The 18,172-nt window shown below is 41.6% G+C and overlaps 1 protein-coding gene across 1 annotated transcript in view; it reads right to left on the bottom strand.

Annotated features, from left to right (window-relative positions):
* man1a2 (mannosidase, alpha, class 1A, member 2) overlaps positions 1 to 18,172 on the bottom strand; it is a 131,645-nt gene that overhangs the window by 97,821 nt on the left and 15,652 nt on the right. Inside the window, exon 3 of the mRNA XM_069663147.1 lies at positions 6,475 to 6,736. Coding sequence (XP_069519248.1) covers positions 6,475 to 6,736 — 262 coding nt within the window. The remainder of the gene's footprint in view (positions 1 to 6,474; positions 6,737 to 18,172) is intronic.

The raw sequence follows: 18,172 nt of genomic DNA, 5'->3' as shown, positions 1-18,172 counted from the left end.
GACATCAGAGTAGCTAAGTGTTTATGTTTTGAAGGTTACATTCAGACTCCTACGCAGAAAGTTGGACATTACACTCTGGTAGTTGTTAGAGATGTCCAAGACTATTTCTTTCCTTACTGATATGAAAACCAATAGCGGTGGATTGTCCTATGCCAATTGCCAATCCAATTCCAGTGTGACATAAACAAATTCCTTTCATGTAACAGCTGAGGAAACTGAGGCTTTACATACTGAACAAATTGTAGTTTTATTGGTTGGATATTTAGTGTCGAATTCGAGACAGCACAGTTCTTGTTTCCAGATTTTGCAGCATTAATTGCTATAATTGCTAATAACTTTAACCGGCTCTGTCTAACGTAACATTTCTACTTGTTGTTGTTTGCTGCCTTAAGGTGATAAATTACTTAAAATCACTTGGTGTACTTCGCCAACGGATTGTAGAATAAAGAAAAGAAAAAATCATAAAATGCAGCTCAATAGGGAGTGTTTAAACAATAATTGAATCCTGAAGCAGCTAATGAAGCTCCTGCATCAATTTGTACTCATCAATTAAGGTAATGGTGGCTTCTGTTGAGTGCTAAAGGTCATTGAAAGGCTGTAACAAAATATTCATGCTACCCTGGAGTAATCGTGTAACTGATAAAGCCTAGGGAAGGAAATAAGAGTACTTTTTCTAAAAGCGAAATTATATTTGAGCAGGGATTGTATAAAGATGAAACAGAGGGCGGGAGGATTTGATAAGGTACGGCAAACAGATTTAATGATTCAAAGGCTTCTGTTCTAAAAAGGGAACTCTGACAAAACCTGGAGAAAAAAGAAGCTGAGGTAGGTTTACTTTCATTTTGAGAAACGGCACATGAAGATCAAGGCTGACACCGATGCATTCCCCCAAAAATAAAACATAAAGGAGAGAACAACACGGCGGAGCAGAAGGAAACGTGTGCCATTATTATGATTATTATTATTTGATAAGACTGAGGAATATGTGCTCATCACATGGAACTAGTTTCACAAGAAGGTTGAAAAGTTCAGGAGAAAGAATACTTCACAGTGCCAATTAAATAGAGAGATCTTTGCAGTATTTTCTCAATATACTCTATTTTTCAGCTAAATTTCTCTGTTATATCAGCATCAGTGCAGCGCGGAAGTATAAGTCACGCTTTACTGAGATAAAACTAATCATTTGAAAATGTCTGGAACACTACATGGCATTTCTTTTTGTTCCTTTAGGTAAAAATGCACAACCCCAGGATATATCACACATACAAGCCCATTTTGTTAAAGGTTAATGCCAGGATTCAGGAATACATTTAGCAGCTGGCAGCCCGTTGACATATAGAGCCATACATAATGCATAAATAAACATAAAGCCTTCTGCAGACGGGCCGGGTTGTCAAATGTCACCTCCCTACCACATGCTACGAAAGGCTGGCTTACACGACAGCATCAAGCATTATACGATCAAACATGATTGCTCATAAAAAGTAATGTGTCGCCCAGTCACAATCCATGCTCACTTTGAAATATAACAACAACACAATGCCAGGGAATGGATGTGATATTTTAAACCTGCAATTTCATTCTCTCCAGATAGCTTTTTTTCCCTTCTGCTTATTCTGTTAGACGCAAATGATAGACTGTGTTGTCTGCAGACGGGAAGCGCTTATTGTTCAGGACAAATCAATATGACAATCCTTATGAAAACAGATGATTTTATGGGTCTTATATAAGAGCGTCTGGATGAGGGAGATTCCTTCGAGGAGGCTGCCAAATGAGCTGAGTAAGAAAGGGAGACTGGAGGGAAGAGACTGTTGCAAAAAGGAGGAGGTGATGGTGAGAAAAAGATACTGAGGTGAAAACAAAAAGTGATAAGAAAAGGAGCAAGTGAGAGGAGACAAAGCGAAAGAGTGGAAAGAATTAGAAGGAGACAGCGTGCAATGAATGATGAAAGCCGAGCTGTGCCCTACCCCTGAGGCAATTGTGCTACAAACACACACACACACAAACACGCATATACAGTATAGGCCTTGTGTGCAATCCCCATACAAGGCCTTCTGCCAACACTTCCAAGGCTCGGAAGGGAGCGAGTGAGAGAGAGGATGAGGGAGGATGCTAGAGAGAAAAAGAGAGGGTTAAGTCCACGATATGGAGCAGGGGATACTAAATGCATCTCTGCAGAAATTCCATGCTGCCATCAGAAATCTTTGATGCCTCTTTATGGGCCGATACATCTGGACAGCAGCACCACTTACGCTGAAACAGAACTGCTGTGGCCATCGCTTTATCTGAGCTTTACAGCCACAGCCCAAAGCTCTGCAGGGCATCACACATGCACACCCTAACTCTCCTACACAAATCTGTAATGGTTTGATTATCGCTCCACAGTCACAGCTAAGTGACTGGGAAGCAAAGTAGGCAGTCAGATCTACGGCTCTCAAACGACGTACCGCCTCACGAGGAGCCAAAGTAGGACACGATACTCAGACTCAGAGATTCTGTTTTTTCTTTTCATAGTTTTAGTGATTCTGCAATGCAGATATCAGCCACACAGATTAAACAAGTTAGCAAACAATACCTGGTGGAGAAGTGAAAAGTAGGACAGCTTTGCAGTTTCCCTGAAAAAGGGAGAGTATATCTAAGATCTGATGTGTTGATCCAAAGTTTGTCTGGAACCATTCAGCAGGTCCCAACCAATATCTCCATGACTACCCAACTCTGGATCTAAACTACAGTCAAAAAGTGCGACTGGTCAAAGCAGAAACCACAGACTTTGGCATTAAATGTAAGAACACTCTTGTGATGGTGATTGCTTTCATGTGTCTTAAATAAAGTTTAAGCAGTTAAGCAATTCTAGTTTACTTCATTCAAAATCATTGGAGAAAAGAGGAGTTTTTCCATCTAAGTGTGGCCAAGTGCTTGCTCAAAGTGGAAATTGTCTTTATAAATATATATAAAGAGTTCAGTCTGGACCTGAAAAGTGCCCAGAGATCACTTGTTGCTGTATACATTTTGACTTGAGAGAGAAGGGCATAAATAAGTTACAGGGGTGGGTGGTATACCGGTTTCACATCGTCAGCGGTTTCACGTTATGACACGATATGGATTTTGCAATACCGCCAATACCGGGATAAACACAAATGGTTTTCATACACGCTTTCTATCACTCATTTACAGGAAAAGTCCGTCTGATATCACATAGTGCATCTCTTCCGCAGAGCACACAGAGACCCGACACTCTGCATGCAGAGTGTGTGCGTGTCGCCAGTAAACAAGCGTACAACACTGCAGCCGGCATATATAATGTCAGCAGGATGATTGAATCAGACGCGCAGTTACGCGAGTCGGCTTTTCAGTGAATATGTCCCCGTTATAAGCGGAACCTCGTCCCGGTGCTGTGGCCGCATGAACAGACCGTTCACGGAGCAGAGGTGCCATGGAGTGTTTACTTTTAGCGGCTTCACATGTGGCGCTCACACGGCATGAGGCTGTGCGTTTGACGACAGGAAGTAGGATGCCTGAGTTTGGTTTCCAAAAGTTACCGTCACAGAGGCTGGTCACGCTGATTAAACATACATTTGAACACTGTTAGAAACGGTAGATGACTAGTAACCCAGTTGCAGCCCACAAGTCTACTTGTAGTTGCTGGACCAAGTGTGGTAAAAGTAGGAGGGTTTTTGTTTTGTGAAATAGAAGATAGACTTTAAAGTCGCAAATAATATTAAGTATAAGGTGTTAAGTACCTTTTCATTTTGAATACCGCAGTATAAAAGGCCTACCGATACTGTCAAAAGGAAAGAATAAGAAAGATAAAAAATACCGTGATACAGATTTTTAGTCGCACCGCCCAGCACTACTGAGTTATATTATGAATTCTGTACTGCAAAGCTCAGAAAACCAGGGGAGAAAATACCTTCCATTACATTATAAATTATTTGATATCTGCATTTGGAGTAACTGGTGTTTTCCCAACATTATTGATGTTCAAACCTTACAGAAAGTGAACTGTGCCTTTGTATCACGGCCTATTAACTGCAACAGCCTGCTTATTTCAACAGCTCTGAGCCAACTATACCTCACGATGTGACAGGTGAATTGTACTGGAACAGTTAATAGTCGTTCATTCCATTCCTTTTCTTTTATTGCCCTAAAGCGCTCTCCATCTGCAGACAAAGGTTTAATGGCCACTAATGTCCCGGTTGTGTAATTAGCAGAGAAGAAAAAGAGCAAAGAGTTCTGAGCTAATGGAAGTGGCAGAAAAGGGAGAGTTTTTATGTTACATACAGTCACTGAAATATGTACTTGGAAGGCATAAAAATGAGGTTCTTTTCTATTTCTGGAGGAACAAAGGGCCAGACTGTGTCACCGAGCAGCTAAAGGACCCTGCTGGATGTGACAGATTTCCCTGATTTCCACATCCTCAGCTGAACCCAAGAAGGCCACAATATATAAATTACTGTTTACTCTCTAAATGAAACATAAACCATGAACAGAAGATGGATGCTGATACTCCTGCATAGATTTTACAACATCAAAATGCAGGCCAAACTGCCGCCTGTAGCCAGGATTTCAAAATGAGAGGAGAAAAAAAATCTCCAGTCTTTTAGTTACCATTGTGCAGCAGCGATTATGATTTCTCCTTGGAATCACAAGGCAATCAGGAATAGTGGAGAGTGTCGTTGTAGGCTGTGCTGTGTAGCCCATACAGCTGCTACTTTCTTGCTCATTTGGGAGTGTATGGCATTCTCTCTGAATGGCAATTATGAAGGGAACAAAAGGGGCATTTAGAGACAAAGGCGGGTTTCGGAGTGAATGGGCCAGCTCCCGTGTGCGGCGAGTGTTCTGACTCCAAGTGCTGTTTCAAGAGAGACGATATGAGGTAATTATGCAGGAGAACTTGCAGGGGGGAGAAAGGGAGCAGAGAGAGAAAGAGAGAGAGATAGGCTGGGGTTGGCTCGGTGTCTATAGAGAGCACGACCAGATAGCACCATCTGCATTCTGCGCAGGCACTGTCCGTCTGGCCCGCTCTTGCCTTCAATAAAAGCTGGCGCTGAGACAGACGTAAGGCAGCAGGAATGTATTCAGACGTACAGAATAAGAGCACAAACTGTCTCTCACACAGGAGAGATCAATCCTACCAGACTTTAAGTTTTCTTGCAAGCAAATTGCAAGAGTGCTTTAAAGGATTAAATGTGAACAGAGAGCTAATAGCACTAATTTAGGGATGCTTGCCAAACTATCGTAGTGGACTTAAAGTGTCCCACCAATCAGAGCCTGAAATTTATACACTGAATGTAAAAAACACCACCTGCACTTGTTTCTCATGATATCCATTACATGCGGCATCAGTGTCCTACATTAGACTGTTAGCTAAACAAGCGGATTTGTAAATAAGACCTCAACATTAGCTAAGATCACATTAGCTGAGAGAGGGAGTTTAAAGAGGGCACAAAGTTCAGATGAGTAGCAGGCCAAAGGGGGAGGTTCTTATTATGGGGGGGTGACTGGCCCTTTCTCCAACACTTATCACATCTTTTTTATAATCAATTTGCAGTGAACAGGAGACTGCATGTCAAAAGTCCACTGTACCCAATTACAGCGGATGTACAACCTATACAGGGTTTTTTTTTCAGCAAGAAAACATCTCTAGTTGTGTTCGGTCACACAACAAACATACCTTATTAATGTGTTACTGCAGGTGCCAGTGTGTCCGTGCCAAACACAGGTCTGCAGTCCTTTAATCCAGGCTGAAGAGATCATCGCTATCTCTCTAACTCTCTCCTGTGTTTCAGCTGCAGACTGCTCAGTGAGTATTGAGCCAATGCTACGTAAGCTAACATAAACTTAGGCTTTACTTTACTCCATTATATTTAGTGCTGTGGGTTTTTGACATCCGGGCATCTCTTGCAAAACTCTCAGGTGTAAGTCTGTCTCGCAGTCTTCTGTTTTATTGCAACACGACAGGCAGCAGGCTGAACAAGAGATTAGACCATATGGTTTGTGGGGCTGATCAAGTGACGGCTGTTAGCCGCTTCATATACACACAGAGTGTTATGGAGGGTTTGTTTGATGTATTGTTCCCAGCGTTGCCAATTTGTGGACTGACTGTTCAAGATCTAATTTAAGCTAAGCGCTAATGCAGAATATTTGTATATTACCCCCCATTTCAGAAATAGATTCAGGGCACTGTATGGTAAAATGAGGGACTCAATATTACAATGAAAAGATAAAAGCTGAAACTAGCTCTATACTTTTATTATTTTTAATAATTCTTTGATTTTAACAAGTGCAGTTTTGGCACAGGGGTTTGATTGCTTTTGCTGCACTCCGGCTGATATGAGCCCCCAGAGCGTGCAGTCGTGCCCATCAGAGAGAAACAGTGAAATACCCTGCATCAATCTCATAATGGTTTCCCAAAATAAATCAAACCAATCAACTTCATATCTAAGAAATTAAACTGGTCAAAGGTCATCTTACCTCTCTGATTTTGTCACGCTTCTCTTTGACGTCCGGCTCCGGCGGCTCTCCATCACTGACGCCCACCACTTTGGGCATGGGGACAGGTGGCAAAGGTTTCGGCCCCACATCCTTCTTTTTCAGGTCCTCCACCACTTTATTTTTCTCCGTCTGAATCTCAGCCTGCAGCTCCTCGCGGGACTTTCTCAGCTTCTCCTTTGCCTCCTGCAGTGCCCGCTCATGGTCTGCCCGGATCTTGTCCCGCAGGCTCTCCTCCTCCTCCCTGTAGGAGACAGGAGAAAGGCAGGAGGTGAGTTTCTGTTACTCGTTATTTGGATCTCCATTAGCCTGGACAAAGTGCTTTCTAGTCCCTCAGGGGTGAAGGTACAAAGAGTTATTTTAACCAAGTCTGACACAAGAAAAGCAGAAGCATTTGGGGAATACAGGTGTGCAGAGGGCTTGTATTCTTAAATTGTATTGAAGATTAACCTGAAGAACAAACAATAATCCTTTGGGAAGTAGATACGATGTAGACTTTGTGTGAGATGGAAGAATAGGTGACACAACAAGCGTTAGAGGTGTTTGCTGTGTTGGTTGTTTTTGATTGAATTTAAGCTGCAACAATTAATCAGTCAAATCCCTGGTTCCAGCTTTTTTAATCTAAGGATTTACTGCTTTTTGTGATTCGTTTGTTTGCCTGACAAAAGAAGCCATAAAGATGTCATGTTGGGTTCTGGGAAGTTATGGTTAGCATTTTTCACAACTTTCTGATAAAGACATCTGCAGGTTAATCAATAACAAAAAATCAGGACGCACCGATGCATGGGCCATCATCGGAATCGGCCGATGATGGCCGTGTTGACAGACATCGGCCCAACAGCAAATAAGGTGGCATGTAGTCGATCTTTTTATTATTTAACTGCTTTAATTGTGTAAATGTAATTGTAACATTAAAGTATTTATGTTTCCAGAAAGACTTTTGTTAGGCTATGTAAGCACTGAAACATGTGTGTACTATGACCAGGTGATTCTGGAACAGGCCTGAAGACATTTAATAACTAAATCGGTATGGGCCCATTTTCTCAATCGGTGCATCCCTACAAAAACAGATTACTTAGTTGCAGCCCTAAATTTAATAAAAGAATATAAAATATTATTATGTTTTTAGAGGGTGTCACCAAATAAGCAGGTTTAGAGGGCCTCCTTAATAAACAGCTGCAGGAAACGAGACTGAAATTCACCCACTTAAAATTCAGATCATTACAGGAAGGAAAAACCATCAGTCTCTCATGGGAAACCAACCCACCCACCCCCCCACCCCTCTATTCTGCAGTTACATCAGCTCCAGGAAATAGGACAGGTGTAGAGGAACACAATGAGGAGGGAGGATGCAGTGCCAGAATGAGAAACATCATCTTTGGTTTCACAGAGCGGTAAAGGCCCCCGAGGTGTTGACACAACTCTACCCCATGAGGATGTGGGTCAGTAATGGAAAACAAACACAGCGGGATGCCGAAGCAAAGGTGACAGGAGGATGAGGACACTGTACTCATCCTTTTGAGGAAGAAAACGTTAGAAGTGGTCTCTGAATCTTTGCTATAAATCTCATCCTTTGGATTTTGCTTTCAAAACATTAATTCTGCTTTTTGAACTGAGGAAAAAGCAGATATTTTAAGCCTTTAAATATGTTTTAATTCTATATTAATGTGTTTTGCTCCTTTGTGTGTCGCCCTATTTGATGCCTTGCGCTTGGCAACAAACTAAATAACCAAACACCGACGTGACATGAACAAAATAGGGCAGAAAATAACTCGAAAAAAAGTACACAAACAGAAGATTAATTTCCTTCGACACTTGAGTCACTGTTCATGTTTTCAACAACCCTCTTATTGCTTCAAATTGTGAGCTCCAAAATTACCTTTGCTGTGAAATATCCAGGATCAATCAGTTTATGTGTGACAGCTTGTGCCTGCCTTTGCCTCGCAACTTAGAAGTGTTAAAACGTGTGCTGTCGAGACCAATAAATGTGAGAAATGATGGGAATAGCTGTGTGTCAGCTGAGCACCAACACGTGAGTCTGTTTATTAATGACCTTTTGTGTGATAAACGCAGGAACTGTGGGAGGAACTGACGACCTGCTGGGATTCATGTGGACTCAGCTGCAAGACTCCAAAGAGCTCCACAGCACGACGTCTCTAAGAAAATATGAAAACAGTACTGAGAATGTGTTTGTGACTTTCTGCGATGATTGGTCTCCTATACATAAGTTTGTTTGGTTAAATGACAACAGCGTCATTTCAACTCAGACTGTAACCATTACAAGATTTAAGATGCATCAGTATTTACAACTCTGTCCTCTTGCTGGTTAAGTTAAGCTAGTAAAGCCGCTTTCCCACTGGTCAAAGAACCTGCTAACACATGCTAACACCCGGCTTTTTTGCTTAGTGGGAAAGGCTACAATCGGCCTTCGACACGCTAATCTCCGCCCCCTTTCTGGTGCGATGCTATGCTCCGCCGGTAACTTCTGCGACTCCTTGTCATCTCAGCTACAAATTCAACCCCTCTCTGTCCGAGCACCGCTCGAACATCGTTCCAAATTTGTTGAATGAGTAAAGAAAAGACCAAACAACCGTAACATCTTCACTGTTTACTAACCCTGTTTCGGGCGCGTTTGTGACGTCAGACGGTGACGAAGGGGTATAAGAAGGGAAAATAATTTAATATATAATCTGCCCCCTTCAATGTAGAATACACTACTGGAGGAACTGAAGCTCTCCAGCTTCATAACCCAAGCGGATTTTAAACAAGCTTTACAAAAGCTGGACAGACCGTCTGTAGGAGTTTTTATAACTCTTCTTCCTGTTTGTCTGGAACTTTGTGTTTTATTGCTGCTGCCTTGACCCCATCTCAATTAGATTACCTGTCTTGGTAAAGGTTAAATATAAGAGAGATTACCCGTGTTGGAGTTGTATGCCTTCACCAAGCATTGAAGTTACAGTCTAAACCAGTGTTTCCTACAAACTGTGGCCAGGAGTCGGGATATATTTGTATGTTGAAAATATTTGAAAGAATTAATACGATGGTCTTTTCCTTCACGATAGAAAATAGCTTCAATTTATCATTTCTTCCACTAAGACACTTGTGTGAAATTATATCATAATTACACAATTTCTTCAGTTATGGTTGAAAATGTTGGATTTGAGAGATCAAGTGACCTTTGAGCAACAAAATCAAATCAGTTCATCCTTGAGACCAAGTGGAGGTTTGTGCTAAAAGTTAAGATATTCCCTGAAGGTGTTTCTGAAATATGGCAGTCACAAGAAAGGGAAGGTAGGATGGACGCAAGGACAATCCAAAAACATATTGCCAATGCAGAGGTGTTCAGACAGATGGCTTTATAGGTGCTTTTATCTTGCACATTTGTGTAAGGTGTGTGTGGAGCAAATAAGGACTCTCCGAACTGCTCATTAAGTGTTATTTTTCCATTAACTCCTACATGCAACGTTTAATCATCGCGCTCTCAGCTCTCAGTGTTGATTCTTGTATTTATCTCGTCGTTTTCTCCTGTAAGCTGCAATTTTAGGTCAGGGTCTTTATATTCGTCTCTCTGCGCAGGTGTTTAACGTGCGCACATGTACATCCATACACAGAGAGTGAGAAAATTACAGCTGATAGAAAATAAGGAAGGAGAGAGAAAGAAAAAGAGGTGTGAGTCAGCCTCCATTAGAGCAGATGTCTTTATTGTAGAACAGGTTGATAAGACTGTATGGTACAACCTGAGCCCGCTTTAGAGGAAGACGAAGCAATTACAGATCCATCAGGCTTTTGTAAAAGGCAACAATGATAGAGGGGGTGTTTAGGAGAGTGAGAAAATGTGAAAAAGAAAGAGATGAGAAAAGTTGTGTAATAGATATGTAGAAGAATAACAAGGAAATATGATGAGATGGAGAACGGAGACTGTGGCACAAAGCCAACGAGACAAAGAAGAGGAAGTGCAAGACAAACAGAAAAGAGACACACTTCAGACTCGGCTAATTCTCCTTTACACAACACAATGTGCATCCATTTCATAATGATGTCATGATGCTGAATGTGGGGCCAACAGAGACCAAAATAAACAGCTCCCGAGTTACGCAACATCGCCCTGGAAACAACTCATAAATATTCAAATCGCAACTCAGCGTGTCTGACATTAATTGATAGAAAACATATTTTGCAACACCAAGATGGCAATTACTGTGTGCATGCTGGTGCCAATGAATGCATCCATTTGTAATCATGATCCAAATGTGCTGTATTTACTTTGTAGGGATTTCATGTTCACGTGTGGTACAGGAGGTGTGTTTACGTGGTGTGAAATGTGTGTGTGCACGCTTATTTGCATCTTCTAATTCAAGGTCTGTGAGGAGGTTTCTTTATTCAACTGAAAGCAATGTTGCAGTCTGTGTTTGTGAGATTCTATATCTGTGTGTCTACACCCAGGGGGTGGCACGCCTCCTCCGTGCCTCTGTGAGTGAGTGTGCCCTGAGCAACATGCATTTAAATGTGATATTTACACGACAGTGTCGATGTTGGATGACTGGCTAATGTCTGTGTAAGTGCTCACATTTACTGTATGTGTGTTTATGAGGTGCAAGAGAGCGTGACAAAAGAAAATGAGCAGGTTAAGCTGACACCATCATCTCCGTGCACATTACACAAACGTGCAGCTTTAGAAACAGTAAATAGCAGCAATTCTGCATTAGACTCATTCCCACACAAACATGCATTAGCCTTCTGCACCCTCTCCTCTTCTCCCTGTGCACTCCTCCTCCTCCTCCTCCTCCTCCTCCTCCCTTCCGCTTTAATCTCACGTCACTCTTCTCTCTTCCTCCGAGCCATTATCACACTCGCTCTAGTATCACCAAGGATTCCCTTTGAGTCTCATATAATGTCAAACATGCAATTAAGAGCACATCAACAGCTGCCTGACACAATTACATTGACAAAGACTAGTGTTAGCTGTGTGCAACTATTGAGCTCCCATGTGACCACACAAAGGCTCGCTCACACTTTCAGTATACTCACATCTTGCGACGCCCCTTAAATCCTTAAATTATTACCAAGAAAGGAGAGCCCCCCCACCTCCCTCAGTGACTGCTTTATTCAATTGGCCTTCAATAGGGGGGTAATGATAATCAATAAGGATTGATGTATGAAGTTAATGATACAGCTCATCTTTAAGAAAGGCCTTTATTTTGCTATTGCCATGGCATGTCGGTGACACTGTTTCCATCCCAGCGCACCTTCAAGCAGCAGGTAAGCAGCCAAGAAAGTGCCTGATAATATTTTTAACGAACAATATGCTGGTTTATTAACTCCCCTCTGAGGAATATACGAGCAACTGGACATTACGGAGAAATGAAAGATGAATTAACAGACAAAGCACATGCTGTTACGGGATCTCTTAACAGCTAGCAAAACAAACTTGGATCGGCAATTTAAAAAAAGCACTGACCCTCATGCTAGTCTGTTTTGCACTCAAACATGAGTAATACACCTTAAAGTTACAACAGCAGGTGAATTATCATAATCTTGTCTCATATTGACTGAGGTAGAAAATGTTGTATGAGTGTCTTACGAAGCTTAATAATATTGGTTATGCTGAAACTGGAGATTTACACATCGAGAACAGGAGCCCAACCTCCCCGATTAGTTGTGTTATTCATTTCATGCCTTCCGTAATCTCTTCCTCCTTTTATCAGCCTTCCTGCCTGTCACTGAAATTTCTTCTTCAGCGGCATCATGAAATCCGCAGCTCAGCAAAAGCCGCCCCCCTCCATGGAGGAAGCAGCAGTTGTCCGACCGCCTGTTGGGGTATCTCTGAGAAGGTGTTTTTTTGTCTGAGCGGTGGAAACACGAGGCTCGAGGGAGAGCAGCACAGGCATGTAACTATAGCAACAACACACACACACTCACACACACACACACTCACAGAGGTCATAGACAGCAAGTCAAGTCATTTTTGCAAGTGAATAAGACAGCTGTGCAGTAAGTGCCTGCACAGTTTTCCAATGTAGTAGTAGGAAATACAAACATGGAGACTTCCCTTCACACAGGTTTACGAGCAGAGTGTTGGACTCTGTCTCTGTCAGTATTTACAGATTAACATGGGAAATTGTGCAAAAGAATATGAATTAAGTTGTGTGGGTGCTTTTTCACCTTAAATGCACATTAACAACGCAGCGTACGCAAACAATCGCAGCCACACCTACTTGCTGCAGGATGATAAAACCCTCTCAGCTGGAGGGCCTTCATCTCCTGACATCACGGCTTCGGTAAGTGACAGTGACTCATTTCACACTCTGAGCAGACGAGAGTTTTAACGCTTTTACATGGAGACCGAAGTGTGACCCGCTCAATGTCAACTGGTATTAAACCCACGTTGAACGTCTTTCATATGAGACTGCTTTCACTGGTTCATCTCCCTTCAAAGAGACTGGAGCCTGCCGCTGTAGTGCCATACACATCACAGCTGAAACACAAAATAACATGAGATAAAATAAGAATCAAAGGGTAAACGAGGCAGTTCCAGAGCCTCATGTTATTTAGGAGTCGTCTCTTGAACCTTTCGCACTTGAGAATTCAGCCGCAGAGCGGCATGTAGAAGATGCAGAAACTCAGTCTTTGATGATTCAAGTTTTTAAACTTTAAACTTATTTTTTTCTCTGTATTTGTGCTGACCAAAAAGTTTCATAATTCAATGGTATCACAGCACAAACTTGCACAATAATTTTTGCCGATATCCAATATACCGAGATTTTACAACCCTTGATGGAATTGATATCATGCCTACTCTTATTGTAGTAGCTCACTGGCAGACGCAGAAATAAAACAATACAGTGCTTTTTAAATGTAGACATGCACTGGGCAATATAAAAAAAGTACCTAAACTTAGGTTTTGTACAAAATGCCATATTAATTTGAAATATTTTCTTTTCTTTTTTTAGAGAATCATCGAGCATTTAGGCAGAATTAAAGCATTGTTTTATCGGTGGAAAATATCAGCAGAATGACATATCTGCCGATGCCGATAATGTGCCGATAATATCGTGCATCCCTAGACCTCAAAGACATCAAATGCAGGATCTCTATCTATCTGACTTGGAATAAAAATAAAATGCTTCAAAATGTGTGAAAAGTTTCCTTGTGGAGCCCCATTATATATCAGATACACAAACAGTCTTGTAGATGTAAATGATCCCTCTGAATATTCCAGACTACAGTGGACAAACCTATCAGAAGGTCTATCTCGATCTCGCTCTTCAAGAGCGACTTCAACAGGAGTCTTCTTGCTGCTTGCGATATAAATTTCCTCCTCTTCAACCCAGCTCACAAGGTGACTGAGAGACTGTCTTATCTAAGAAGACAAACTACCTTGTACATGATTGATTTTGCTAACTAAAAAGGCATGTTGCCATTGTTGAAGGTTGGTTTCCTCTTCATTCAGAATGAGAAAGAGAATTGTCTCGTAACACATTATGTCAGCATTGTGAGTCACCTAAAGAAAAGAAGACTTCCATGACAGTCAGTATAAACTGAATTAGCTGAATAGGCTAAATGGCTTTTATAGGATATTATAGGATTTTGTAAAAAATATACATACATACACTTTCACCCATGCATTTCATAAGTACGTTGCCATGTCAAAACATGAGCTTTATTGAAACACATGGCATTGAATAACATGTCCCCAGAGGACCACAAAGGCTTGTGTTCAGCAGCCAAGGCAACTGATGAATAATGTAAATCAACGAACAGCCTCAGACACATGTTCATCTCCTCAACGAACCTATGGAAAACTAAATCCACCGCTGATTCCTAAGAGCTCATCAGGGGCTTCACAATTATAGCTCACCTCTTCACTCCTCTGTCCTTTGTGCACACAGGTAGAGAGGTCCCTGTGACATGTGCATACATCAGCAGCCATATCTACTCTTGACAGGAGGATATAGAAATGAAACATAGCAGTGGGGAGTGATGTATTAAGGATGCTTAGAGGTGCCCTGCAGGCTAATTGCAATCCACTTCTCAGCAGATGAAAATTAAGAGTGATCAAAATGGTGCAAACACACAAAGCGCTTAATGTTAAAAAGATAAATGAATTTTTGGCCCATAACGTTCTAGAGGATTTGCAGAAGATTTAATGTCTCTTCTCACATTTTACCAAAGTAACTAAAGCTTTTAGACCGCTCCAATTGCAAGTAACTTGCCAACATTAATATCCCACTTTTAAGAACTTATCTGCTGTGCTACTCCCACACAATGGCTCCATCCAATGAAAGAACATCTCAAGAAAATAAACTAATCTGAACAACATGAATAATTACTCAACTTTTGTGGAATTACTCTACAGGCACTGAATAAATAGCCCTATAAATATCTGCTGTGGAGGTGTCACATGCGTCCTGCATGTGATAAAATAGTCCAGACTACAGATACCAGATGGGTACCATGAAGGGACACAAACCCTCAATCTTCTGTCAATGTGTGCTGAAAAATCCAGGTCCACACAGCTTTGACATATTGCTTTGATGTATTTGATGTTGACGTGGTTGTGATGTGGTTGATAAACAGGGTGGAAAAAGAGAAGTTGATGAAAAACAAGCAAGTAATACTGATAACCTTCATCAGCCAGTGGCAGCTAATGCTTCGGAGCAAGCAGGTGGCAGCAAAGATATCAATTTATGGGAGTACCGGGTTGAGTAGGAGCAGGAGTTCAAGATGGCAAAATGTTCTGATATATGTAGAAAAGCTAGTTTGAGAAACAGATTTGTCTGAGGATGCATTGCAATGTAAAAACCGGTGCTGTATGATCACAATAGTTGTTACAGCTACATTGAGAATGTGAGGGTGTTCAACCCACACACTGAAATCATTCCTCTGCTTCAGGTGCTGTTGACGTGAAAGTGTTCACACAATTAGTGTCTTTGTTCATCTTTTGTCTCGTATAATTTCATAATTATAATTCTCTCTTTTGTATTTCAAACTTAATTGTGATTGATTGCTAGGATATCACACAGGCCCAGTTTCATTATCATTTAAAAAGTACAAATTAAAATAAAGGCTAGTAATGGATTATGACAATATTTTTAACAACCCTATCCATCAAAGTGACAGACAAAAAAAGTCTAATGCAACTACTTGTCTGCAGTATAAATGTAGAACAGATTCAGTTCAAGTCCTTAAAAGAGGAATGGCCGAAATGCTGTCGCTGTAAACACCTTGATTGAGCATAAATGAAGGTAGGCTAGTAGAAACATCGCCAATGTACGCATCCCACTCCGCACAAGTGCATGAAAGTGGACTTTGATTGACCTTCCTGTGAAAGTAATTCACATCAAGAATCTCTTTGTTTTTACTGTGAAGTGTCCCCATAGTCCATCTCTGACATCTGACGGGCACAAATTGTTTATTTCTTGTCGAGCAGGAGCTCTCCAGGGAGAAGCTCCCCTGAGTTTTAAGAGATATAGACAAGTCCCCCTCCTGCTACCCCATAAACAGGAGAATTGGACAGAAGAGGAGATGTTGGGAAGGCAGCAGAGATTTGGTTTCGTGTGAGTTGTAGCTGTCGGGGTTTCCTTCAACATGAACTATCAGACAGCTTCCATGTCTTGCTTTTTTCCCATGACCCACTTGGCTCAAATGGAAGCTGCACTGCTGTATGTGGAACAGCTCTCCCCAGCTTAACTGTGGGTGTGTAATAGCATCCTCTCTCTCGCTCTCCTTTATTCTTTCAAATCTCTCTGTGCCCTAACAATCTCCTCCCGCTAGCTATAAACAAACTCACAGCCTTCTCATCTTTCTCCTGTATCTGCTGTTCTTGGTCTTAGCTGTCTCATCCATTGTTGCATTATCCTGACATCCCTTCTCACATGTCGTTTCGTTATTATATGTCCTGAACGCCTTCCTCCCACTTGTCAAATGTTGTGTGTATCAATTAGTGATCAGCTATTTTCCTGCTTTGGCTGCTAATCAGTCATGGAAATTAAATCATCAAACCCAAAATGGAAACCAAGCTGAATCACTTGCCATGAAAACATGCACGACCAAAACGCATGGTAACATGAGTGCATCTCCCACAGAGAAGAGATGTCCTTGTTTTCTTTGTTCATCATTATTTCTGAGTACCTCTCTCTCACATTTGAGCACTAACACGTACATAATCCATTCATCTTTCTGGCTGTGTATTTCAGGAAAACACCTGAGCCCCGACAGCCTCGACAGCCCTGTCCCCATGTTCACACCTGGCCTTTCTGACCTACATCATGGCTGGCTGACTAATGCCTTCATACCAAACAAAGGAGTCCATCTCCTGCCAGCTGTAAAACGAATAAGTCTGCTTGGTTGCAGCCCAGCTAGAAAAGGTTTTCCCAAGTGTGAAGAAGAAACAGAGGATTGAGAGGTTCAATCACAAACCCTTTAGAGACAAACATCCTTAAAGATGCTCCCATTTTCCCTTTTTCCCCCTGACAATAACATTGCACAGAAGCGATTTTGCCAGCTATAGAAGTTTCTGATATAGTACGTTAAAAGGTAATATACTATCTTAATAGTGAGCCATGGAGCACCTGCAGCCTCTGCCTCCAATAACCAAGCTGGGGCAAGGAACCTTTTTTCCTGGTTGTATCCTGCAACTTCTTGCTGCAAAAAGAGACTTTGCTTATAACGATCATGTAAGTGATCTTTTACTTTGCATGCTGTAATAGTGCAGGGTGACATGTTTATAAATACAATGACATTTCAAGTAATAATCAGGTGCTTTGGCAACCTAAAAAATAAACAAAATCATTGACGTAGGTTTCATTCAGAATACATTTTAGCTGCCTGCTTTGGTAAATGATTTTGACAGATTTCATCATTTCAAGTAGTGAGGGAATCTTTGCTTCACAATTTTCATGTTCACTGAAAAAACTAAATCATGATGATTCAAAACATATTCTACATTTATACAAAAAAATGCAGCTTTTGCAATTTATTACAATTTCAATATTTCAATTAACTGTTCACCTCTGCAACAAATTTAGTGGTAAAAAAAACAAAAACAAAGCTCTGCTCTGCCAAAACCACGGCACTCCACTCTCTTCCTCCCACTGAACATGTCCTAGTTTAATACAATCACCATCATGTGGGCAATCTTGCAGATATTCATTGCCCAAAATGGTTTCCTAAGATCCATGACACTGAGAGAGAAAAAATTACCACTAGAGCAGAGATCCCATTTCCCATCCGCAGGCCGAACATAAATCCAACAGCTGGCGTGTTGCAGCTCTGGTGCAGGGAGCATTTATTATCGGGCCAGTACGCTCTGATACAGCTTGTGGGGTTGTGCTGGTTTCGATAAACGGGGGCTGAATCCAGAATGGTTTATTTGAAACTCGAGCCTCTGAAACCTGAGGGCCATTTCTTAATTTGCCGTTGAGTGATCTCACTTTGATCCCATTGCTTTAACTGACAGGGAGCCATTGTGGAGAGAGGCTGCAGCTCCAGTGTTTGGCAGGGATGGGATTTGTTGAGAAGCTTTGTAGTTAACCATGGTCACCTCGTCCCTGAGGACTGAGAGCCTCTCTCACTCTCAATTTCTCTGCCCATCTCACTCTCCCCGCGTTCCTCTTTTTACTTTCAGGTTCTTGATTTTGTCTCTGTTAGGCAGCCACTCCTCCACTGAAAACCTTCTGTG

The sequence above is a fragment of the Semicossyphus pulcher genome, unplaced genomic scaffold (genome assembly GCF_022749685.1).
Source record: "Semicossyphus pulcher isolate SPU_LCO1_2020_fin unplaced genomic scaffold, fSemPul1.0.p SCAF_15, whole genome shotgun sequence".
Lineage (NCBI taxonomy): Eukaryota > Metazoa > Chordata > Actinopteri > Labriformes > Labridae > Semicossyphus > Semicossyphus pulcher.
The sequence above is the reverse complement of the archived record's forward strand: the minus strand, read 5'-3'. Positions and strand labels throughout refer to the sequence as shown.